The sequence below is a fragment of the Chiloscyllium plagiosum genome, unplaced genomic scaffold (assembly GCF_037043375.1).
Source record: "Chiloscyllium plagiosum isolate Xiang-an unplaced genomic scaffold, Cpla_swu_hap1 HiC_scaffold_7, whole genome shotgun sequence".
In the NCBI taxonomy this organism is placed as follows: domain Eukaryota; kingdom Metazoa; phylum Chordata; class Chondrichthyes; order Orectolobiformes; family Hemiscylliidae; genus Chiloscyllium; species Chiloscyllium plagiosum.
In genome coordinates, this window is record NW_028270145.1 from 14033198 (window position 1) to 14060308 (window position 27111).

The 27111-nt window shown below is 41.3% G+C and overlaps 1 protein-coding gene across 7 annotated transcripts in view; it reads left to right on the forward strand.

Annotated features, from left to right (window-relative positions):
- unc80 (unc-80 homolog (C. elegans)) overlaps positions 1-27111 on the forward strand; it is a 338459-nt gene that overhangs the window by 279966 nt on the left and 31382 nt on the right. For all 7 annotated transcript variants that reach the window (XM_087988742.1, XM_087988738.1, XM_087988739.1 and 4 more), the window contains 8 exons: positions 5183-5353; positions 5918-6010; positions 7066-7284; positions 7898-8098; positions 13520-13643; positions 17158-17283; positions 18799-18922; positions 20498-20704. In XM_087988742.1, coding sequence (XP_087844868.1) covers positions 5183-5353; positions 5918-6010; positions 7066-7284; positions 7898-8098; positions 13520-13643; positions 17158-17283; positions 18799-18922; positions 20498-20704 — 1265 coding nt within the window. The remainder of the gene's footprint in view (positions 1-5182; positions 5354-5917; positions 6011-7065; positions 7285-7897; positions 8099-13519; positions 13644-17157; positions 17284-18798; positions 18923-20497; positions 20705-27111) is intronic.

Here is a 27111-nt window from a genome sequence, read left to right on the forward strand (position 1 = left end):
TAGGTTCTGATTTATTCTGGGAGATTTTTTAAATTGCCAATCTCCTTCCTGTCCCATTTTTCTTTCTCAGTCAAACAGAGTGATAGTGAGGGTTGGATAATTTCTCCTTCTGTACTAATGGTGTTTAATGTTTAATTCGCCCACCCTAATCCATCCTCCCCCTGACGCCACAATTTTCATGAAGGGCTTATGCCCGAAACGTCGATTCTCCTGTTCCTTGGATGCTGCCTGACCTGCTGCGCTTTTCCAGCAACACATTTTCAGCTCTGATCTCCAGCATCTGCAGCCCTCACTTTCGCCACAATTTTCATTGCCAGGTCAAGAGCATGGATACGGGACATTCTCCAGCCATGTGAACTTGGCATGGGAAAACCTCGCCTGGAAAGTTTGGATATTCATACTGGGGTGATGGGACACCAGAGGAGGTGGGCTGGGTGATCCCAGAAAAACAGCAGAGAGGCTTCTGGTTCCTGCCCGTGTACTGACATTATGTTGCGTAAAATGAATAGAACCAAGACATCACTCTAGCCCTGATTCCTGAGGTCACCTCACCTCTTTCATACATTCATGCCTATCCATGGTGATCGAAGCTACCTCATAACCTCTAAACCACCCTATGCTTGTTTACATCTCCCTATGTCCTCTCCGACCTCCACAGCCCTTAACCCACCATCCACAGTCCTTCCTACCTTCTCATCCACACCGTGACTCCGGTCCAGCAACCAATTTGTCCCTTATAAGCCCTATGCTCCTCTACCAATCTCCCATCTTACCAACTTATGGCAACCCATGCTGTTCCCCCAGCCACTCTCTTCCATCACACTTCCTTGTCAATTCGCCTAAAATCCACTTAGCACATGTTTCAGGAATCATACTGATATAAAATAAGTTTATTTGTCTACCAGTGATGTCACTATTTAAATGATTCATTCATTGATGTGAAATAACTCAATACATTGAAAATGCTTCAATTAATCTCTAATGAAATCAAAACTTTGTGCTTTATGTTCTTGACAACTTTACGGATTTATGTATTTTTTTTAGACGAAGTAATGAATACTTTTAACAATGCCAAAACCTACTGGACCCTTCATTCTGTCAGCAATGTGTTTCAGGACCATTTCTGCAGAGGTCATAGGGTCATAGAGATGTACAGCATGGAAACAGACACTTCGGTCCAACTCGTCCATGCCGACCAGATATTCCAGCCCAATCTAGTCCCATCTGCTTGCACCTGGCCCATATCCCTCCAAACCTGTTCATATACCCATCGAGATGCCTTTTAAATGTTGCAATTGTACTCTGGCAGCTCATCCCATACATGTTCCACCCTCTGAATGAAAAGGTTGCCTCTTGGGTCTCTTTTATATCTTTCCCCTCTCACACTAATCTTGATTGAGTTTTTTGATGAAGTAACAAAGAGGATTAATGAGGGCAGAGTGGTAGAAGTGAACTATATGGACTTCAGTAAGGCATTCGACAAAGTTCCCCATGGGAGACTGGTTAGCAAGGTTAGATCTCATGAAATACAGGGAGAACTGGCCATTTGGATACAGAACTGGCTCAAAGATAGAAGACAGAGGGTGGTGGTGGAGTGTTGTTTGTCAGACTGGAGGTCTGTGACCAGTGGAGTGCCACAAGGATCAGTGCTCGGTCCACTATTTTATATAAAAGATTTGAATGTGAGCATAAGAGGTATAGTTAGTAAGTTTGCAGATGACACCAAAATTGGAGGTGTAGTGGACAGCAAACAAGATTACATCAGATTACAACAGGATCTTGATCAGATGGGCCAATGGGCTGAGAATTGGCAGATGGAGTTTAATTCAGATAAATGTGAGGTGCTGCATTTTGGGAAAGCAAATCGTAGCAGGACTTATACACTTAATGGTAAGGTCCTAGGGAGTGTTGCTGAACAAAGAGACTTTGGAGTGCAGGTCCATAGCTCCTTGAGAGTGGAGTCGCAGGTAGATACGATAGTGAAGAAGGTGTTTGGTATGTTTTCTTTATTGGTCAGAGTATTGACTACAGGAGTTGGGAGGTCATGTTGTGGCTGTACAGGTCATTGGTTAGGCCACTATGACTATCCAAAATAAATTCACTATATAACAGGTGTTCTGACTTGGTCTGCTCCTTGTTCTCCACGTTCCAGACAGTGTGGATTACAAAACAGAACTTAGATGGCGGGGCAGCTGATTATTTAAATAGTCAGCTGTCTCCACAAGCCACGCAACGATATAAGCTAACCTGTCACCAAACTTGTCCCCACAAAAATCAGAAATTACTCTTTCTGGGGTGGGACTTCCAAATTTGTGATTTTCACAAATTTCACTCTGACAGAAAGGTTTGAGATTTTCCAGCTTTCCTCTCTTTATTTCACCATGCATGAATTTCATTGATATTCACTGTTTATCTCATTGCTTACCAAACACCCAGATACCCTGCCACACTCATTGTTACTTTCAGCTTCCACTTTCAGCACTTTACTTGCCAAACCACCTTAAAGTGTACATCTTAAAACTGGAATAAGACAGAAGATGGCTATAAGATGTCGATTGCAGTAAAACTTTAACCCTTGCCTTAAATAATTCCTGTCATTCAACAATATTAAGTTGAATGCTTTAATGAATTTCAACCTGGCAAACATGTAATTTTGTTAGTAATGAGAAAGAAATTTCATATGAAAGACCATACCATTGCCACACTGACAAAGGCATTGATAAGATTCAGGTTAATTTTATTATTTCATACTCAACACAAGTGTAGTGTTATTAAATGTAAAGTAATAAATTATGTTAAATCAAAGAGAATTGAAGGAATGCTAATAAAAACATAGATCTTCTGGGCAGCATGTTTTGTTCAAATGGATTACAAAAGACTTTCCAAGTACAGTATTTCAAGAACTGAATGATCAGAATTTAAAGTGATGAGCAATGTGTACTGACAGAGCCAACCAGAATAGTGGCCAGTTATATTGCTGAGAACTTCTGTAAGTGTTGCCTGGTTTTGAAGCTCTAATATGGAAGATGGCAGAAGTAACATTGCTTGCATTGGACCCCTGCTCACTTTTGTGCCTGTTCAATTTACCATTGCTAATTCCAGCAAACAGCAGCTGTTTATAAATAGGGGGCATGGAAATGCAATGTTAATAATGTGATGAACACTTAGATTTTTTTCATTTATATTCAGTATGAATCAGGTGGTAATCACTCCTGGATAGCTGGGAGCCATCCCGTACTTGTCTCCTTTTCCATTTTTAATGACTGTTGTCAATTTTGCACTCTGATTTTATGTCTCTACTGTTGCCCCTTTTCCTTCCAGATAGGATGTAATGGGATTCTGATAGATTTTCAATTTGGTATAACACTAGCATGGCAGATTAGCCACCCATTGTAAAAACTTCCCAGCTCCATTGTCCAGACAATAGGTTTAAAATCTAACTGATGGGTTTCTTTTATTTATTTTTTTCTCTTGTACATTTGCTTTCTGCATAAAATGCACAAAAATGTGTACAACAGGTGAACCTCACTGAACCCATGTCCTAACCCTGTTCCCATATTTCTTTCCTTCAACCACTTACCTAATCCCAAAAACCTCCATGTAAATGCTTCACCTGTTCTCAACATGAAACTCATGATTCATCTGATGCTCATGTCCTCTTGTTCTAAACCCTTACTGATTGTAAATAGTCAGCTATATATCCCATCCTGTCCAAGCTCTGTGAGTCATCATGATGTACTTTTAAAGGAAAGGAACTGAATTTTTCAAGTCTTCCTCTATTTTCTCCAAGCAAGAATTATTGGTGTTGATCTATGCTGTATTTTCAATATTGTCTCACAACTTTCCTATTAAAGATTAGTAGAATTAATAGACTCACTGTTTCATAAATTTTATATTCTGTAGTTCTTGTTACTCCAAGCCTTTCTAGTATTTGATTTATTAGTATCACATGTACCGAGATACAATGAAATGTATTGTTTTGCATGCTAACCAGATAAATCATACCTTACTTAAGCACATCAGGGTAATAGAACAGAATGCAAAATACAGTGTTACAGCTACACTGAACGTACAGAGAAAAATCAACTCTAATGAATTAGAGGTCTGTTCAAAATTCTGGTAACATTGGGAAAGAAGCTGTTCTTAAATCCATTTAAATCTTCAATCTGTTTAAATATCTTATCTACATGAGGTGCTTTTTTTTCATCTTGTGGGCCAGAAATCTAGTTGGTCTTTCATATCATTGGAGTATTTCTCATTCAGTTAATCTGCTCTTTGATATCTCACAGCCGTTAAGGTATAGTCATTATTTCTGTTTTAATTATTAATAGGTGCTACTTCATGTTCATGTAGAATTTTGCCACTTTTTCTCTATTCCCCACCTTATAAAATACGTTTTTGAGTGAAATTTTAATTCAGTCTATTTTTGTGTTATGTGGTAAGGGTATTTCATTTGTGGACATAGACCTAGAAACCATTAAAAATGAGACAGGACAGATGGGGACCACTCAGTCTCTCTTGTCCAAGAAGCCCTTTCTAATCCCACCTACATGTACATGGCACATAATTCTGCAGCTTACAGCCTGGACCTTACTTAAGGTGCAGATTCAGATGCTTTTTATGAGTTTAGGATCTCTGTACCCACCACCAACTCAGGCAATGAATTCCAGACACCCACTGCCCTCTATGTAAAGAGGCATGTCTCTTTTAATCCTTCTGCTACTTAGCTTGAATCTATGACTCCTAGTTTTTAAACTTTCTGCCAAGGGAAACAAGTTCCTCCTCTTTCTCCACCTCACAATTTTGTAGAACTCAATCATGTCACCCCTCAGTCTTCTCTGTTCCAAGGGAAACAACCCTGCCCTCTCCAATCTTTCCATGTAGTTATAGTTCTCCAGTCCTGGCAACATACGAGTAAGTCTTCTCTGCACTCACTTCAGCGCAATTATGTTCTTCCTGTAACGTGGTGACAACGACTGCACATAATACACCAGCTGTGGCCTCACCACCTAAGGTTGCCCAGAGGAGCAATCCTGACTTTGCACGACTAAGATCAAATGTTTAGCCCCTTTACGTTTGTACAATTATTTTTAAAAAATGGTTTGTCACAGTAGAATTGGATTTCCTTTGCTATTGCCCGGTAGTGCTTTGTCTGTTCTAATGCTTCTTATTTATGCCATAGTCTTCAAATGCTGATGGTGCTCGAGGCACTGGTTCCCTGCTACTTGCAGAAACTGAAGAAGCAAACCATTCAATTGGAGTCATCATCCGCAGCACGGGATGAAATCACTGCTATTGCTTCACTAGCCACATCCTTACAAGCCCTATTATATAGTGTTGAATCTCTCACCAGGTAATTTATTAGTCCTTCTCTTGGGCTGCTTTGTCATTCAATGTCACTGTCCTACCAAAGTAAATTTTAATGCTTTGTTAGCATTTATCGGTTACAGAGGTGGATTTTTAGATTAAAATTTCAGCAATACATTTTGTTCTACTGTTTTTAGTGGACTGCTCTGTCCCTTATTCAGTACAGTAGTCCCCTGCCTGTACCTGCGGGGGATATGTTCCAAGACCTACTGCTGAGGCCCGAAACTGCAGATAGTCGCGAACTCGTTCATTTAAATGGGAAATTTTCCTTCCCAGCATCCCCTTGGTCCCTGGTTCTGGAACGTTCCTGTAATATGCTTGGGCCGCGGTAAATGGTGGGTAACTGAAACTGCAGAAAGCGGACCCGCGGATACAGCAGTCAGCCTGTATAATGTAACGCATGAAACTGATTGAAGGACATTAGTACGACAATTTGTCTAAAATGAGCCTCTGTTTTAATCTTTGTTGTTGCTTTGATCAAGCAATATTTGTTAAGCAGGACATTTTATTTAAAAATTATATGTTTATTTCTTCATGAACTGCGGTGCAGACCAATGACAGCTCCTCAAATGAGCAGATCCGACCAAGGTCATAGGGGAGCTCCGACAGCCAACCACGCCATGTCTGGAGGGGCCAATACGAGGTTAGGAAGAATCGTGATAACTCTTGCATGCTCCTTTTACAGGCACAACGGACCAAATAGTTATTTCAATCATATGGGCGGCACGGTGGCACCGTGGTTAGCACTGCTGCCTCACACGCCAGAGACCTGGGTTCAATTCCCACCTCCGGCAACTATCTGTGTGGAGTTTGCACATTCTCCCCGTGTCTGCATGCGTTTCCTCCGGGTACTCCGGTTAGGTGGATTGGACTCGCTAAATTGCCCTTAGTGTTAGGCAAAGGGGTAAATGTAGGGGAATGGGTCTGGGTGGGTTGCTCTTCGCAGGGTCTTGTTGGGCCGAAGGGCCTGTTTCCATACTGTAAATCATCTAATCTAATCATTGTATTAGGTTGTCTATCTTTTTTTTTATTTTCAATTGCTCACAGCCATCAATTCCTTGTTTCAAAGGATTAGTCAGAAGAATGTAATCCTTGAGGTGTAAAATGTGAATTCTAATCTTGCAGACATTTACATTACAGTGAAAACCAGTGTTGTTTATCGCCTGAAATATAAATGGCTTCACCCTGACCTGCCTGGCACCGGAAACCCGAATATTTGGGTTTCTTAATTGTCATTGGAACATTGATTCTGAGCATGTTTGGATTGTAGGAACATTTGAATGGGAGCAGGTCATTCAGTCCTGCTGTTCCATTCAAAGGCATCATGGCTGATTCATGTCCAATCTCTTTCTACCCACCTTGACACGTGGTGAGCACAAATTTTAGACCTATTTGGGGGAAATAGTGACCAAGTGTCATGTCACTGGATTAGCAACCCACAGGCTCAGGTTCTGGGAACATGGTTGCAAATCCTATCAAGTCATTGTCCACCGTGACTTGTCCCAAGAAGTTGGTAAGCTACCTTGAAGGTACATACCCTTGTTGTGATTGTTTTCTCATAAAGATACTGAGTGGAAAATTGCAGGAATTTGACTTCAAAGCTGCCAGCTGGTTGGGTGAAAATTGTTGGTGATTACAGACAATCTTGAAATTTCTCACTTTATTTTATAATTAAAGAATATTTTTACCTTTCCGCAGAGATAACCTTCATTTGTTAGAAGAGGGCCAGAGTCTGCCAACTGAAGAACTGGATGAGCGTATAGCAAGAGAGGAATTTCGCAGGCCTCGGGAGTCTGTACTAAACATTTGCACTGAATTCTTCAAGCACTGCGGCCCTAGGTTGAAAATTCTTCAGAATATGGCTGGAGAACCAAGGGTTACCACTCTTGAATTACTTGATGTGAAGTCACATATGAGGTATACTATGACTGTTCCACCTATTCTAAGCTTGTCACCTTCGGATTTCTTCGCATTGTTTGTCCTGAGCATTTTATGGGAGGACAAAATCATAATTCTGGCGACACTCTCGATTCAAGAAAAGGGAGCTTCGCTGGTCTGAGTACATTCTCTGATATCTACTGAAGGATTTCATATATAATGAAGTAGTTGGAGCCAAAAGGCTAGTACAATGCCCAAAGTTCCATTTCAATAATGGCTTGCAAATGTGACTTGTAGGACCTAAATATTGGCTCGTGTCTCCGTGGTGTGTAGGTCAATGACAGACGAAATTAGGAGCATCAACTTTGGCATGGTGGGCAGCACCAGGGATCTCTTCTGTTTCACAACCTTCAGTATAGTACACACTCTGAGACAGATTATTCCTTGATCAGTAATTAAATAGGAAATGACTGAATAGTTCTGGGTTCTGATGGTGTCTACAAATGTCTTTGATGATCTGAACAATTACCCTGAGGTTTGAGGACTAAAAATGAAATTGGTTGCTTTTTATGGAAATAGCTAGTTCCTTTCAGAATTTGTAGTTATTGAATTTTGTCCTTCTGGAATAAGTTTAGTGTTAATTGTACCTTAGGTTGGCCGAAATTGCACATTCCCTTCTAAAGCTTGCACCATATGACACCCAAACAATGGAGAGCCATGGGCTTCGGAGATACATCATGGAAATGCTTCCAATCACCGACTGGACTGCAGAAGCTGTGCGGCCAGCTCTCATTCTAATCTTAAAGAGATTAGATCGGATGTTTAATAAGATTCACAAGATGCCAACCTTAAGGTAATTTATGTTAAATCTACTAAACATTGAGGAGATTTATGGTGTTGCAAGTGATCGAATAACACCTGTTAATTGGAACATCAGATTTTAATATTGTTTTCATGACAACTTGTTGAATGTCCGAGCTGACAACTACAACAGTGAGGGAAATGGTGCGTCTGAGATCTGAGTATATCGGACATGCAAAAGTGTCCTTAACCAATGAGAAGGTAGGATTGTGAAATTAGCAGCACAACTACAAAGGACAAAGTTGAATTCAGTGTTAGATGAGTGAAGTTAATAGAGGCAAGAAAGATTTCTGATGCAGTTTCCAAAGTACTGGTCTTTCATCTGTAAAGTTGCCATTAATGCAGAGATCCATGTTAATCTTGCAAATATTGGAAATCTGAAGTAAAAGCAAAATGCAAGAAAAGCTAAGCAAATCTGGCTGCAACTGTGAAAAGTATTAATGTTTTGAGTCCAGTATGACCCTTCAGAACCAGAGGAGGCTGGAAAAGAGATGAGTTTTATGCTTTGAGAAAACAAAAGAGGGGCGGAAGAGTGAGGTGATCAGTTCCATAAGAGAGTCGTTTTGGACCTGAAACGTGAACAGGAGGTTTATTAGGGCTCAATAACCGAGTCCAAGGCGTGAGGAGGCCTGTGGTGCTCTGGTTGTAGGATTGGGAACCACAGTGACTAGGTTGAGGACCAGGAGCCTAGGTCTGGAGTAGGGCGTATGGCTTCTGTCCTTGGTCATAGCTGAGGATGTGTGAGAGGATGAGACTCCCTCAACATCACTTCAAATTTAGGTACTGAATATCAACAGTGAATTTTTTAAAGTATTAAATATTTAACTTACCAAGAAACTGACTTGTGCGTACAAATTCAACTAGTAAGTGGTGCTGTACGGTCCCACTTAAAGTAATTTAAAAATAGTTACTCAGAGGTAGTAGCTGCAACATGGAGGATAAAGCTTGTTTAGTGAGGCAGAGTTTATTTCAGCTTTATTAATAAAACTGGACCAGTTAATGACTCTTAAATGCTTCAAAGAGCATTTTTAATATAGGGAAAGCAGTAATGTCCAAGAGCATGGCTTGAAGAAACTTTTTGCTTTTATTTATCAGCATCAAGAATGAAATTTTTGTCTGCAACTTGTGCCCAATTTGTCAATTGTGTTCAATTAGGAAACTCCACCCAAAGGGTCAGAAATCCATTATGCATTTATCAGATAAACTTAAGACATTAAGTAGGGTGGCACAGTAGTTAGCAATGCTGCCTCACAGCACCAGGGTGTCCCAGATTCAATTCCAGCCTTGGGCGACTGTCTGTATGGAGTTTGCACATTCTCCCTGGGTTTGCTCTGGTTTCCTCCCATAGTCCAAAGATGTGCTGGTCAGGTGAATTGGCCATGATCAATTGCCCATAGTGCTAGGTGCATTAGTCAGAGGGAAATGGGTCTGGGTGGGTTAATCTTTGAAGGGTTGGTTTGGACTGAAGGGCCTATTTCCACACTGTAGGGAATCTAATCATTTGAATTATGAGAACACCAATGTGTAGGTCTAGGTCTATTAACTGACTAAAGATCTCCTTGCTGAAGAATCGCCTCAATTTCACTTCTGACTTGATATAGGAGTATGTGGGGTATGTCTTTTCTTGGTGTAAACAGAACCATGGATTTTATATCTGCTCTGAAGGTGATGTAGTACAATGTTTTCAATTTGCCCATTTTTCTGCTATTATATACATAATAGTGTCTCGAACATTTTCCTATCTTTGTACTTCATCCTTACTGTTAGCTAGCCTTTGATCTCCATTTTGATCACTCATTGATCTTGTGATCTAATGATGATGGTTGCAATGATGGTCAACAATGACACTTGTTTGACCAAATCTGTCTCACCTGCATGCACAGAGTGCTTTTCAAAATTAATAATGTCAATTGCATTCTGTTGTAGTACTCCAGTACTTACATTTTTGTTCCTTAATTTCTCCAAGAAAGATGATATTAATTTTCTATTGTTTGATTTCTTGCACGGTCTCTTCTTTAAAGACTTTTATCTTTTACTTTGAGATTAAAAGTTTATCGAAATGACATACAGATTTGAAATGACTGATTTTCCTGCAGACTTGCAGTTCAGGCCTGTGGGCCTTCTGTCTAAGCCAGTGTGGGAACAATAAGACGGGATCTGCCATTCTTTCTTCATACTTCTCTGGCTGCTGACATGATGTGCTTTTATTCTTGCACCTCATAGATTCAAATGCTTCCTCCATGGGATTCCTCTCTCATCTCTAATGAAGACTGAGTTCTGCTTTTCAGCTTCAGTCTGTCTAGCCTAATACATTGTTTTAATCAATGTTAAATTCAGCCTGAGATTATATGAAACTTAAGAGAGTTGCATCTCAAGCCAAACCACTACTCCCCTTCTGATCAAATTGTACTTTTGCATTTCATACAAACAACAAAGAACAAAGAAAATTTACAGCCCAGGAACAGGCCCTTCACCCCTCCAATTCTGAAAGGATCCAAATCCACTGTCTAAACCTATCGCCCAATTCCTAAGCATCTGTATCCCTCTGCTCCCTACCTACTCATGCATCTGTCCAGAAACACCTTGAATGAATCTACCATGCCTGCCTCTATTACCTCTGCTCGTAACCCATTCCAGGCACCTACCGCCCTCTTTGTAAAGTACTTGCCGTGTACATCTCCCTTAAACTTTTCACCTCTCACCTTGAATGCATAACCTCTCGTTATTGAATCCATCACCCTGGGAAAAAGCTTATCTCTGTCCATCCTGTCTATACCCTTCATGATTTTGTAAACCTCAATCAGGTCCGCCCCAATCTCCTTTTTGCTAATGAAAACAATCCTAACCTCTCTTCATAGCAGGCAACATCCTCGTAAACCTTTTCTTCACCCTCTCCAAAGTGTCCACATCGTTTTGTTAATGTGGCGACCAGAACTGTACACAGCATTCTAAATGCGGCCAAACTAAAATCTTGTACAATTTTAACATGACCTGCCAGCTCTTATACTCAATACCCCGTCCGATGAAGGCAAGCATACCATATGCCTTCTTGACCACTCTATCCACCTGTTCAGCAACCTTCAGGGTACAATGAACCTGAACTCCCAGATCTCTCTGCCCATCAATTTTTCCCAAGGTCCTTCCATTTACAGTATAGTTCACTCTAGAGTTAGATTTCCCAAAATGCATCACCTCACATTTGCCTGGATTGAAATCCATCTGCCACTTTCCCCCCAACTCTCCAGTCCATCTATATCCTCCTGTATTCTTTAACAGTCTCCTATGTTTTCTGCTACTCCACCAATCTTCATGTCATCTTCAAACTTACTGATCATACCAATAATACCCTCTTCCAGATCACTTATGTATATTACAAACAATAGTGGCCCCAGCACTGATCCCTGCTGAACAGCAATGGTCACCTTTCTCCATTTCGAGAAACGCCTTTCAACTACTACCCTTCTGTCTCCTGTTGCTCAACCAGTTCTTTAGCCACCTAGATGGAACACCCTGCACACCATTTGACTTCGCTTTCTCCATTAGTTTACCATGGGGAACCTTATCAAATGCCTTACTGAAGTCCATGTATATGACATCTACAACCCTTCCTTCATCCATCAACTTGTTCATTTTCTCAAAGAACTCTATTAAGTTGGTAAGGCACAATCTACCCCTCAAAAAAATATTTTGCCTATCACTGATAAGCCCATTCCTTTCCAAATATAATTAGATTTTATCCCTCAGTACCTTCTCCAGTAACTTTCTCACCGCTGACATCAGGCTCACTGGTCTGTAGTTACCTGGAATATCCCTACTACCCTTCTTGTACAGGGAGACAACATGAGCAACTCTCCAGTCCTCTGGAACCTCACCTGTATTTAAGGATTCTACAAACATATCTGTCAGGGCCCCAACTATTTCCTCTCTCACCTCCATCAGCAACCTGGGATAGATCCCATCCGGCCCTGGGGATTTGTCCACCTTAATATCCTTTAGCCTAACCAACATCTTCGCTCCTTATGTCAATGTGACCCAGAGTAAACAAACTTTTATTTCTAATCTCAGGATTCATCACCTCCCGTTCCTCAGTGAACACCGATGCAAAGTAACCATTGAGAATCTCACCCATTTTCTCAGGCTCGACACACAATCTTCCTTCCTTATCCTTTAGTGGACCAACCCTTTCTCTGGTTACCCTCTTGCTTCTTATGTAAGAATAAAAGGCTTCGGGATTCTCCTTAATTCTGCTCACTAAAGTTATTTCATGACCCCTTTTAGCTCGCTTGATTCCTCGTTTAAGATTGGTCCTCATTTAAGATACATATAAATACTAAGCTACATGTGAACACATGAGTTAGGAGCATTAATAGGCCTTTGACTTCATAAACCTCATTCCACCATTCAATAAGTTCATAGCTGATCTGATTATAACCTAATATCCATATTTACGTTCAGATAAACTTTCAACCCATGCTTACCAATCTGTTTCGCCAAATCTGCCATTTCTTAGTCTACTCATTGCTTCTGTTTCTGAGCATCTGTCTGTACCATGTGTTTGTTAGAAGATTACAAGATTTTACCCGTGGCACTAACTTTGGTGCTGACTTGGCCATTGGGCTGTTCCAACCCTGTTCCCCAGTGCCATTAGCTAATATCATTGGGTTGGATTCTAGACAATGTGTGTGTAATCTTACTCCAAGGTAAAGATATAGCTAGACTTTTGGATGTTTTTTAACAACTATTTATTAACTAAAAACAGCTATACCAGGTCTAAGCTAGAGCTCCTTTACTAGAGTCTCTTCATGATCATGTGTGTTTTTTTTTCCATTGACAGTAAAATACCCTCCTATGTACACGTGTGGCAGGTAGCCCTTTACTCTGCATGCCTCCTTTACCCACAGCTCCACAGCATGCCTTCCCCCAACAAAATTCTGCTGAGTGGACGTGGGTTTTATGTTAACATGTGCTCCGATGTATTAAAGAGCAACAAGTTAGCTTATACCTTGAACAATTCTTCAAGGAGTCTGCAAGAGTACAAAATGCATTTTCTGTGGGAAGAGTTTGAAGTCCACTCAATTTAATTAACTGCTGTTGCTCAGTGAAGATTTGTCTGCAGATCAGTTTTCAATTTGAAAGGCTGGGATGTCAAGGCAGGAAAAGCCAGCAGGAAATAACTTTCTAGTTCTTATATTTTCTTCAGCTGATTAATGCATTCTGATTTGCTTTTGTTAGAAAATGATATTGTAGTCAGTTGGAGGCAACAATTCACATACATTTTGTAACTGTGAAAAGTGACAGATTTGTTAAGATACAAGACTTGTAAAATTTATGGTTATAGTTGTACATGGAATAATTTAACATAAACATTGGAATATTGTTGTCAGATGCTGGTTGATTTCTAATGTTTCTACAGGCGCCAGGTGGAGTGGGAAGCCGCAAGCAGTTTAATTGAAGGCATTTGTATCACCCTCCAAAGGCAGCCAATCATTTCATTCCTGCCGCATCTCAGGTCATTGATTAATGTTTGTGTCAATTTGGTGAGTAGCTGGGAAACATTAAAATTGAATCAATCCCTGTCATACTTCAATATTTTCATTCAATGTCAAAGGAGATGTTCAAGTGTCGTTACCCCTTCATGGAATATGAGAATCACCAGAAAGGCTAGCATTAATTTTATTTCAAAAATATACTTTATTCATAAAAGATATCTAGTCGCAAACACAGTTTGGTTCCGTACAGTATCATATCAAGGAGACAAACAAGTATTGGAGAGATCACTATTTGTTACTTATCTCACAATCGCTCTTGAATCACTTGTTCGGCGAGCTCAGGGGGCTGTTAAGAGGCAACCACGTTAGTGGACCAGATAGACAACATTGAACCAACATTGTTTTTAACAATATGTTATGCACCAGACCAAGCCCCTCAAACTATGTTAAGATGACAGTCTAGACCCTAACTTTTTCTCATTTTAAAGGTAAGTGTAAGGCGTTGTATTCCAGATGCAATTTGATTGATCAAACCACCAGACTTAAAATCATACACTTTATTCATACACTATAATTAAAATACAGACACAATAAAAATAAAATAATTGGTTAAACTGTAACTATCGAAATGCTTAGCAAGATAATATACATTAACTACTACTAATTAAATGTTCCAATATAATAACATCCCGTAAACATACCCTTGGCAAAGGCAAAGTCGGTAAAATAGATTGTTTCACATGCAGTTCTAGCAGCAGGAAGAGAACCCTAGCTTTTAGCTGTAACAGGGAGAGGAATAAAAGTTTCCACATCCAGCTTCTATACCCCAGCAACTGCTACTGAAGGCTAAAACAAAAAAAAAACTGGTTCTGTAGGAGCTTGACCCTTTAAAAGCCCTCTAACTTTAAAAAAAAAAGCCCAAGGCCTCACATTCTGTTTATTTGTTTTGGAGCAGACCATTCACCACCTCTGTCATAACTTTCATGAAAAACAAACCGGGACAAAATACACCTCTTAAAACTATATTGTCATCACAAAACATTTTAATAGTTGGCATGGTTACTATAATGAGACTAATTCCATCTGTTATTAGTTTCATGTAACTTTAATGCACTGCGCCCTGGGTTTTGTACCTATGTCACCAGAACATTCACCAGAGCCTCTTGATTATTAGACCATTAATATCATTATCAATATATCTCAGTGCCACTCCCACACACTCGACTTGTCATCCATGCTCTCACCTGCCACCTACTGCTCGTTCCCCCCATGTCAAATTGTGCCCCTGTACCCACCTCTATAGCCTTTCAACCAACTTATTCCCAACTCATACTGATTCTTGACCCCACAAACCTCTCTCTGCCCATACATCTTCCATGTTAGTAAAACCCAAGATCCAACAACAGAGAACCTCAGAACCAATGCTGAGATGAAGAAGAATATGTAATATTCTTAAGCATCTATCAGTGAACCACTTGGGGGGAGAAAACACCTTCCCACTGGTTAAAACTAATTCACTATATTTAATTACCTTCAACTATTTAATTTCCAATTAATGCAAGAATTCCTATGCAAAATGCTCACTTGGAAGACTTTATAAGCAATTGGATGCTTATACCAAAAATAGACAGAAACCCTACTGTAATAACTGGTTAGGAACCAGTCATACAGCGCAAATCAGCTTGGTAGTTATAATGAGTTGATTTACCTTCATTTTATTCACAATTGTTTAATTATTTTTAGTAATCTCAAAGGGCACTTGATCTCTCCCAATTTTTTGAAACAATATCCTTCAAAGAACTCCAGCATCTTTAGACTGTTTCTTTAAAGGTCTAAAGCCAACAAGCCATGTTTGGATATTACATTTGCAAAACTTTGATCAGTTTTGAGTGAGTTTGTACTTTAACGTATGCAGTTGCTTCCTCAACCCATACAGTTGTGCAAATATAGTGCACCTCTGCTTCAATCCCCACCCAGTCCCAGTTGGAAATCATGGGCATCGTGTTCCAAGGTGGGCTTCTCAGATCAGATCCCTGGCACCATTTTGTCTAGGCTGGAGATCCTCTCCATCACTGCAAAAATTCAGACTGAAGTCTCAGATTCATGTCCTAGTCAATACTATAGCATTATGATTGGTTTCAATCTAGAAAGGGAAGAATTCACCCATGCTCAATTCTCCTGAATGTCATTGCAGAATTCTTGCTGGAAATCTAGGTGTGGTGAGATATCAGGTGAAACAGGGGTGGAATTTGACATTCAGCTCCGCGTCAGGGGTACTGTATAATGAGGTGTAAGACTTAGGTTTGAAAGCACATCCCTTTCCTGACTTCTCCCCACTAAGTTCCAGGTAATTAGAATCGAGAATAAATTTCCCACCTGAAGGCCAGTTAAGGGCTTTAAACGGCCACATATGGGCTACTCATAGACTTCAGTCACAGCTTCTGTCTTAACTCCAGTGGCGTGTGGGTATGGCACCCTGCAAACAAGCACATGGAGCATCATGGCAGATATGACTGTGGCATAAAGGGTGTACTCCCTTTCTTGGGCAACTTGTGTCAATCTGAAGGACCCACTGGCCTCATGGCTGACCCTCCGTAAAGGCACCTTCCTTATTTTTACACTGACTCATCTCTGCCAGGGCCTCTATGATTGGGCCCGCCTCACTTGGCTCCATTCTGGGGCTCTCCAATGATCCTCCTCTCAATGTCTACTGAAGTGCCAGGACTGCTTCAAGTGGCACTGCTGGTTCTGGAGAATTGATCAGTTCTGATTTGTCATCACCTCTCAGAAGTGGGAAATACCCTTAGCCACACTGAGGAGCCACAGAGGCATGCAGCAGATAGCCTGGTCCACCTCACAGTGAGGACCTCAGCATCATTGCCACTAGCTTAAGATATTCACCAGCAGTAGGTGAATATCTTAAAAATAAGCTAATTGACTGCCACAGAATCCAAATCCAATCAGAGTCATAATCTAAATGAGGGAAAAGGGAGAAAATTCATAACAATGGTACTACCATGGCTGTAACTAATTTCCTCTTGGGTACATTTGATTTTTTTTGTATTTCTATTCCCTCCATTATTTCCATAATTTTGCTTCCTGTTTGTACAATGCATTGACTCATCTAACTTCTAATCAATTACATCTGGAGTTACTGGTTAATGAACAAGAGCAGGAAATCCCCGCTCCTTAATATCAGATTACTGAGACAAATTATAGTGTCCTCAGCATGAGGAATCAGTTCTGGGCCTTAGTTGATTTGTCTGGCCCAGCTAATCCTGTAGCTGAGCCTGATTTATGATAAAAATGTTGACAACAGACTGCAAAAAGGAAATTTCAGTATGTTTAGAAGTGAGTTAAATAATTTCATGTATTAAGCCCAAACAAGAAATAGCAAGTATTTGCTTGCTTTCCAAATACATTGATGGAAATAAACATATGAAGAATACATGCTCTGATTTTTAGAGAAAAAGATTAAACAAAAATAGCAGGTGGCTTAAGGAAATGTAGCCTATCTGAATTATTACAGGGAGGACTAAGTTCTTTCATTTCTTACTTGCAGGTAATGGGTGTGGTTGGACCTTCCAGTGTTGCCGATGGCCTGCCTCTTCTGCACTTGAGTCCATATCTTTCTCCACCGCTACCTTTCAGCACAGCTGTTGTTAGGCTCGTCGCATTACAGATTCAGGTATTTTTTGTTTTGTTGCTTAAGGTCATGAAATGGAAAGTTCCTGGTTGCTGGAAGGGAAGATGGGGTTTAGGAAAGCAGTGGAGAAAAGTCTCCCAATGTCTCAATTTCCCAGGAACTGCTGGAGATATGGCATGAATGCAGATTTCGTCACTTTCCCTAAGTTTCCACCAAGTTTATTTTGGGAGATTGGAAGAACCTAATTTAAATTTAATTCCCCCATAGTATTTACTACAGACAGGAACAAAATTATTGGACAGTCGAAACAACAAGTTGTATAAACAAGCGCACAATGTCGGAAGAGTTCCTTGGATATTTCAATTCAATGGTTAGAGACTTTTCAACAGAAGTAAATATCCATACACCTTGAAATGGAGAAATCAGTTGAACAAATGAAATGTCTGTTTTGATTAAAGATTTTATTTAATTTTGAGTCCAAAAATATTGAGCTAATGGTGACTTCTGTGAGAACTCTTGAGAAGTAGAGAATTAAATAGAGCACAAATATCCATCTAAAATTCTTTTAAAAAGTACTGTGCATGTGGTAAACCAGAAATAAAACCATTTACTCAGCCAGTTGGTAATCTTGGAAGATATCAAATGTTAAAAGACTCTGTCATGGATGCAAATTAACATTTTTTTAAACAAGTTTCAGTGGGCAAACAACTCTTCATTAATTTATCCTGGAAAAAATGGCCTATTTTATACTCTGCCTAATTTTACTTTCCAATGAAGTCAATAGAAAGAAAAAACAAATTGCTGGAAAATCTCAGCATGTCTGCCAGCATCTGTAGAGAGGAGTCAGAGTTAACATTTTGGGTCCAGTGACCCTTCTTCAGAATTGGACCCATTTCTGAAGGGGAGACAATAGACCCAAAACGTTCACTCTGATTTCTCTCCACAGAAGCTGCCAGACCTGCGAAGATTTTCCAGCACTCTGTTTTTGTTTCAGATTTCCAGCATCTTTCTTTTTTTTAAAATAGTAAGTAAAATGGTCCAGTCTATCAATTTCACATTGCATCAGTTACATTGCTATTTCTTCCTTTGATCCCAATGAAGAGTGAGAGAAAACCACAGACTGGCTATCCCAAATATTGCTATTTTGTTGGTAAGCATTTAAGTTAAATTCAACTAACACTGGGTTTCTTGCGAGATTACGAAATGGTTCCAACCATGGCACTGCCCCTTTTTAGGTATTTTCTAATCACCCTGTTCAGATATGTTATAACACGCCTATGGAGCAGGCAGGACCTACACTGGGCCTCCTAAACCAGAGGTGCAGTCACTACCACTGCACAAAAAGAGTCATCCTGCTCCCTTTTTTTATATTCTTAAGGAAAATGCTGTGTTTTGTGGAAATCTGAAATAGAAACAAGTTGCTGGCAGCATTTGTGGAGAGCGAAACACAGTTACTATTTCGAGTCCAACGTGACTACTTTAGGACTGTCCAGTATGCTGTAGAGCTGTTTGAATTTAGGATCTTTTAAAATGTACTTTTCTTTTTCCTCATGCAAGGCTTTGAAAGAAGACTTCCCATTAAGTCATGTGATTTCCCCGTTTACTAATCAAGAAAGAAGGGAAGGCATGCTCCTGAATCTTCTGATACCGTTTGTGCTAACAGTTGGAACGGGGAGCAAAGGTTTGTTACTTTATATAAAAGAAGAATAGTTATTTTTGCACATCTGCCTCCTATTCAGGTTGTAAATGGAAAAGAGAAAGGGATTTTGCTGGGGGTTGCCCAAATTTCCATCAACAAACCTCCAGGAATTGCTAATAACACAAAGTTGTGCTTTTTGGCTGACTTTGTTTTCTTAAAACATATCCTCTGTTTCTACAATAAACATCATAAACATATTGGATATATTAACATTTTTAATACGCGGAAGGTAAAACAAAATAAAATCCAAAGTAACACTTAAAAAAGGTGTCTTGTAATTGTAGAAAGCGTTATTTAATACATCAACACCATCCCAGTCCCCGCAGACAGAGATCATTAGAAATGAAGTTAAGGGATATTAAATCTTTTCAGGCTTTCCTGCTTTTGGTTGGTAGGTTTAGCAACTTTCACTTCAATGGATGGCTGAATGTCTAGCTAAGAATGTATAATGAAGATTGGCAGAGAGTTCAATAGACTGTTGAAACAGCTGAACCCTAGAGAAAACATTGCTTGTTTGATATCTCCAGATTCCTGATCTCCTCTGTCAATTGCATAATGTTTATGTGCACAGGATAGAAATTTCCAGGTGATCACAGTTTTTGCACTTGGTATCTGGACGACTGACACATTTATCAGTCTGCAGTGAAAATTAGAAATTCTTTAAGAATGTTTTCAATAAATTACTATCTTTAAGATTTTTTAATACTATAGGGTTCATTGTTACTATAGGGTTCATTGCTTTTTTGCAGTGTGCATTGGGTGAATGAGCACAGGCCAAATGGGGTGGGCCATACCAAGGTCAGGTAAATGACGCACCTTGGGATATGGGGCATGAAGGCCATGAGAAGATGAGTGCAGGCCATATTTTGGCATGTCAGAATGAGGAGCTGTGAAGGGTAAGGGAGCCATACTTCGATGTGGATAAACCTTTTGAACCTAGCTTTCAAAAGGTTGTCTTCTGCAGATTACTGTCCATGACATCTCTTGGGGTGCCATAACTAAAAAGCTGGTCCTGCTCCATGAATATTCCGGAGGACTTGGACATGCCAACATCTGCAATGGAGCTGACCGTGTTGAGAGTGCAGGGATGGGCTAGTAACCCAAACCAACCCACAACCTGAAAATGTTCAGGTGAAAATCTGAAACTCTGGCAACTGGGGACTGGAATGCGTGAATTGAACCCTGGTCTCCATTTTCACCCCAGCTCAAAGTCTCTCCAACTCCATGAAAGCCCAGGTCATAGTTCCTGTTTGCAGATATCAACTGAGGTTGTGCCAAGGTCGGGAGGTTCAAGTCAACCATCCTCCAAGCTGTAGGAGATCAGCCTGAAGAATTGAATACAAAGCAAAATGATATTGAAGATATGGGGAATCATTCTCTTATGAAATGTTTCTACTCAAAGTTTGACAGCTAAGTCAAAGCCGTACTGGGAGCTTTCTGAGTTGGAATGATACTGATAGTGTGAATGGTCAATGAATCTTCTCTCGCTGTCCAAGAAGCTGTCAGATTGCTATAAGTTTTGTTTTCCTACAATAACATTATTCCTCTGTGATCCAGACAGTCCGAATTTGGAGCAGCCTGAGGTTTTTCTGCTGTTACAGACCGTAATCAATATCCTCCTCCCACCACGAATAATCAGCACTTCCCGCAGCAAGAACTTCATGCTGGAAAACTCTCCAGCCCACTGCTCCACCCCAGGGGATGCTGGGAAGGATCTTCGCCGGGAAGGGTTGGCGGAATCCACGAGTCAGGCTGCTTACTTAGGTAATGTTGGAGAGCATTTTATCATTAGCAGTAGGTTGCAAAATATGAGTTTTTGCACACGCTTGAAACAAATGAAAGGGATTGACACATATGACTAAAGTTAGGATATTTCAAAAGGCGAATGTGGGATTGATTGCCATTTTAACACAGAGGATCCATTGCGGAGGAAAAGCATGTTGGATTGCATGTGTGGAGTTTAAGGGAGATTCAGTAGACTAATACTGGTGGAAGATTTAATAAAATACAACGGTACTGGGAGATACCAGAGGCTGAGGATGAATGAATTCAGACATGAAGTTTTTGCTTGTACAGTATCTGAATGGGAAGTTAAGGGCCCAAATTATCTTGTGGAAATATGTTGTGGTGATGGTTTATGATGCAAGGGAGGGTAGACTGGGTGGTAAATATTCCTGAGTCCAAGGTTTCATGAAAATAGAAAAGGTAGAGTGAGTACCAGTATTGGTATTGGTGAAACCATTACAGTGCTGGTGAAAAAAGACACTGTAATGCAAATTTGGCTACAGCTAAGGAATAAAAATGCTTGGTCTAAACTATAGGTGGGCAATTAGTGGGAAGGATGTAGAAGAACAAATCTGCAGGGAAATTGTAAAGAAATGCAAATATTATAGAATGGGGACTTTGTTTGACTTTGTATGGACTGAACAATGGCTGAGAGGGGGCAAGTGTTCCTGGATTGTGTTCAGGAAAATTTCCAACAGCACAGTGTTGTGGTGGCATTGTGGCTCAGTGACTAGCACTGCTGCCTCACAGCGGCAGGGACCCGGGTTTGATTCCAGCCTCAGGTGCCTGTCTGTGTGAAGTTTGCACATTCTCCCCGTGTCTGCATGGGTTTCCTCCAGCTGCTCTGGTTTCCTCCCACAATCCAGAAGATGTACAGGTCAGGTGAATTGGCTGTGATAAATTGCCCATAGTGTTAGTTGCATTATCAGCGGTAAATATAGGGCGGGTTACTCTTTGGAGGGTCGGCATGGACTTGTTGGGCCAAAAGGCCTGTTACCATACTGTATGATGGTAAGATGGTATGTGTCCAGTCTCACTGGAAACAATGCATTATTGGATCTGGTTTTTGAAAATGAGGTGAATCAAGAAGATCAAATGACAATGGGGGATTATTTAGGAGACAGTGATCATTGTATCAGGAGATTTAGGATGCTGATGGAAAGGGGCAATAGGCAATCCAGAATAAGAATGATTAACTGGGGAAGAGCAATCTTCGGTGGTGGAAGATGGAGCTGGGCCAGAGAGGCTGGGACCAAAGCTTGGCAGGCAACAAAGATGAGTAAAGTGCTACATTTAAAAATGTAATGGTTCAGGCACAGTCAAACTGTACTGCTTTAAAGGGGAAAGTAAGGACAAACAAATATAGAATCTCTGGCAGAACAAGAAGTTAGAAATTAAGGAAGAAAATGTGTGTTTTACCAGAGGCTAGGTCACAAATATACAAAGATACAAAGAAGCAAGAAGAATGCTGAAGGTTCAGAGGGTGGAGGAAAAGCATATTAGAGAAGCAAGGAGGGATTGTCAGAAAAGACTGATGGCTAATAAAATGGGGAATTCCAAAGTCATTGTCATATAAATAGTAAAAAAGATGCTAAAAGGAGGAATAGGGCTGATTTGGAACCAAAAGGTTTAATTAGACATAGAGGCAGGGGGATATAGCTGAGATACAAAATTAAATTTTTTACATTTGTCTTTACCGAAAAGGTGAATGACACACAGACCATGGTCACAAAGAGGGTAACTCTGTTACTATAAGGATTCCAAATTGATAAATAGGAAATATATGATAGATTGTTGGTATTTAACATTGACAACGTACCAGAACCAGGTGGGGAATAGAGGGAAATGGACTATGTATAGGTAAATGGGATTAGAATGGTGTCGTGATCAGCACAGAAAATGTGGGCTGAAGAGCCTGTTCCTGTCCTGTATTGTTCTTTGTTCTATGCTCCCTCATAATCCTTTATACATCTATCAGGTGCCACCCCCGACCCCCAACCTTTTCTGCTCCAAAGAAAACAACCCAAACTTATCCAACATCTCTTCATAGCAGAAATTCTCCATCCCAGGCAACATCCTGCTGAAATCTCTTCTGCCTCTCCTCCAGTTCAATCACATCCTTCCTATAGTGTGATGACCATAACTGCACACTGTGGTTTAACCAAAGTTCTGTATAACTGCAACATAACCTCCCTACTTGTATAATCTATGCCATAACTGATAACAGCCACTTTCCCGTATGCCTTATTAGCTACCCTGTTAACCTATCCTGCTACTTCAGGGATCTATGGACAAGTACCCCAAGATCCCTCTGTTCCTCTGAATTTCCTGGTGTCTTGTCATTCATTGAGTAATTATTACTCCAGATTTTGGAAATATCCAATTTAATCCCCCATTTCTGTAGTGTAAATAATACTGAGTTGTTGTGTATAAAGCACTTAGTTGTATTTAAGAAAATTGATCTGTTTAGAATTTAGAGAGGCCAACATAAAAGTACTCACTTGGCCGTTGTTAGGTGCATAACCACATAGTCTAAGCATTGTCACAGGAGTTCTGAATTTTGTCACTTTTCTAGCAGCTTTTCATAAGTGAAGTAGTTGTTTCTATAGAACATAGAACATAGAAGAATACAGTGCAGTACAGGCCCTTTGGCCCTCGATGTTGCGCCGATCCAAGCCCACCTAACCTATACTAACCCACTATCCTCCATATACCTATCCAATGCCCGCTTAAATGCCCATAAAGAGGGAGAGTCCACCACTGCTACTGGCAGGGCATTCCATGAACTTACGACTCGCTGAGTGAAGAACCTACCCCTAACTTCAGTCCTATATCTACCCCCCCTTAATTTAAAGCTATGCCCCCTTGTAATACCCGACTCCATACGCGGGAAAAGGTTCACACTGTCAACCCTATCTAACCCCCTAATCATCTTGTACACCTCAATCAAGTCACCCCTAAACCTTCTTTTCTCTAATGAAAACAGCCCCAAGTGTCTCAGTCTTTCCTCATACGATCTTCCTTCCATACCAGGCAACATCCTGGTAAACCTCCTCTGCACCCGTTCCAGTGCCTCCACGTCCTTCCTATAGTATGGCGACCAAAACTGCACACAATATTCCAGATGCGGCCGCACCAGAGTCTTATACAACTGCATCATGACCTCAGGACTCCGGAACTCAATTCCTCTACCAATAAAAGCCAGTACGCCATATGCCTTCCTCACCGCACTATTTACCTGGGTGGCAACTTTCAGAGATCTGTGTACATGGACACCAAGATCCCTCTGCTCATCCACACTACCAAGTATCCGACCATTAGCCCAGTACCCCATCTTTTTGTTATTCTTCCCAAAGTGAATCACCTCACACTTAGCTACATTGAATTCCATTTGCCACCTTTCTGCCCAGCTCTGCAGCTTCTCTATATCCTGCTGTAACCTGCCACATCCTTCCTCACTGTCAACAACTCCTCCGACTTTCGTATCATCCGCAAACTTGCTCACCCAACCTTCTAACCCCTCTTCCAGGTCATTTATAAAAATGACAAACAGCAATGGTCCCAAAGCAGATCCTTGCGGAACACCGCTAGTGACGGCACTCCATGAAGAAACTTTGCCATCAACTACTACCCTCTGTCTTCTTCCATCCAGCCAATTCCTAATCCAAACCTCCAACTCACCCTCAATGCCATATCTCCGTATTTTCTGCAGTAGCCTACCATGGGGGACCTTATCAAACGCCTTACTAAAATCCATATATACCACATCTACCGCTTTCCCCTCATCAACCTCCTTCGTCACCTTTTCAAAGAATTCAATAAGGTTTGTGAGGCACGACCTGCCCTTCACAAAACCATGCTGACTATCCTTGATCACATTATTCCTATCCAGATGTGCATAAATCCTATCCCTTACAATTCTCTCTAAGACTTTGCCCACAACAGAAGTGAGACTCACCGGCCTATAGTTACTAGGGTTATCCCTACTCCCCTTTTTGAACAAGGGAACCACATTTGCTATCCTCCAGTCTTCTGGCACTACTCCTGTAGACAAAGAGGACATAAAAATCAAGGCCAATGGCTCTGCAATCTCCTCCCTTGCTTCCCAGAGAATCCTAGGATAAATGCCATCAGGCCCAGGGGACTTATCTATTTTCACCTTTTCCAGGATTTCCAACACCTCTTCTCTACATACCTCAAAGCCATCCATTCTACTTATTTGTGACTCAGTATTCGCATCAACGACAATGCCCTGTTCCTGAGTAAATACTGAAGAAAAGTATTCATTCAGTGTCTCCCCAATCTCTTCCGCCTCCACACGCAACTTCCCACTACTATCCTTGACTGGACCTATTCCTACCCTAGTCATTCTTTTATTCCTAACATACCTATAGAAAGCCTTAGGGTTTTCCCTAATCCTACCGACTAAGGACCTTTCATGTCCCCTCCTTGCTGCTCTTAGCACTCTCTTCAGGTCCTTCCTGGCTACCCTATAACTCTCAATCGCCCCAATTGAACCTTCACGTCTCATCTTAAGATAGGCCGCCCTCTTCCATTTAACAAGGGATTCCAATTCCTTATTAAACCACGGCTCCCTCGCACGACCCTTTCCTCCCTGCCTGACAGGTACATAATTATCAAGGACACTCAATAGTTGCTCCTTGAACAAGCTCCACATATCATTTACACTCTTGCCTTGGAGTCTACTTTTCCAAGCCACACATCCTAAGTCATGCCTCACCGCATCATAATTTCCCTGACCCCAGCTATAACTCTTGCCCTGTAGTACACACTTATCCCTCTCCATCACGAGAGTAAAAATCACCGAATTATGGTCACTATCCCCAAAGTGCTCACCTACCTCTAATTCTAACACCTGGCCTGGTTCGTTACCCAGAACCAAATCCAGTATGGCCTCACCTCTTGTTGGCCTGTCTACATATTGTGTCAGGAAACTCTCCTGCACACATTGAACAAACACTGACCCATCTAACGAACTTGAGCTATAGCTTTCCCAATCAATATCAGGAAAGTTAAAGTCCCCCATAACAACCACCCTATTACTGTCACTCATCTCCTGAATCACCTTCCCTATCCTTTCTTCAATGATTCTAGGACTATTAGGAGGCCTGTAAAAGACTCCTAACAGGGTGACCTCACCTTTCCTATTCCTAACCTCAGCCCAAACTACCTCAGATGGCAAGTCCTCATCCATCGTCCTTTCCACCACTGTAATACTATCTTTGACAAGCAATGCCACACCTCCCCCTCTTTTACCCCCACCTCTGACCCTACTAAAACATTTAAATCCTGGAACCTGCAACAGCCAATCCTGTCCCTGTTCTAGCCATGTCTCCGTAATAGCCACAACATCGAAGTCCCAGGTACCAACCCACGCTGCAAGTTCACCTACCTTATTTCGTATACTTCTTGCATTGAAGTATACACACTTCAAGCCACTTTCCTGTTTACAGGCACCCTCCTTGGAAATTGATGCCATGTTCCTAACCTCCCTACACTCCAGGCTCTGCACCCTGAAGCTACAATCTGGGTTCCCATGCCCCTGCAGAGTTAGTTTAAACCCCCCCCAAGAGCACTAGCAAACCTCCCCCCAAGGATACTGGTGCCCCTCAGTTCAGGTGTAGACCATCCTGTTTATAGAGGTCCCACCGTCCCCAGAAAGAACCCCAGTTATCCAAAAACCGGAATCCCTCCCTCCTGCACCATCCCTGTAGCCACGCATTTAAGTGTTCTCTTTCCCTATTCCTCGAATCTCTATCACGTGGCACGGGTAACAAACCAGAGACAACAACTCTGTTCGTTCTAACTCTGAGCTTCCAACCTAGCTCCCTGAAAGCCTGTCTAACATCCTCGGCACTCCTCCTACCTATGTCGTTGGTGCCAATATGGACCACGACTTCGGGCTGCTCCCCCTCCCCCTCCAGGACCCGGAAAACACGATCAGAGACATCACGTACCCTTGCACCTGGGAGGCAACATACCAAACGTGAGTCTCTCTCGTTCCCACAAAACCGCCTATCTGTGCCCCGAACTATCGAGTCCCCAATTACTACTGCTCTGCTCTTCTTCACCCTTCCCTTCTGAGTAACGGGGACAGGCTCCGTGCCAGAGACCTGAGCCCCGTTACTTACCCCTGGTAAGTCGTCCCCCCCACAAGTATCCAAAACGGTATACTTGTTCTTGAGGGGAACGGCCGCAGGGGGTCCCTGCACTGGCTGCTTCCTCCCAGTCCCCCTCACTGTCACCCATCTATCTGCCATCTTTGGAGTTACTACTTCCCTATAACTCTGATCTATGACCCCTCTGCCTCCCGAATGATCCGAAGTTCATCCAACTCCAGCTCCAGTTCCCTAACACGGTCTTGG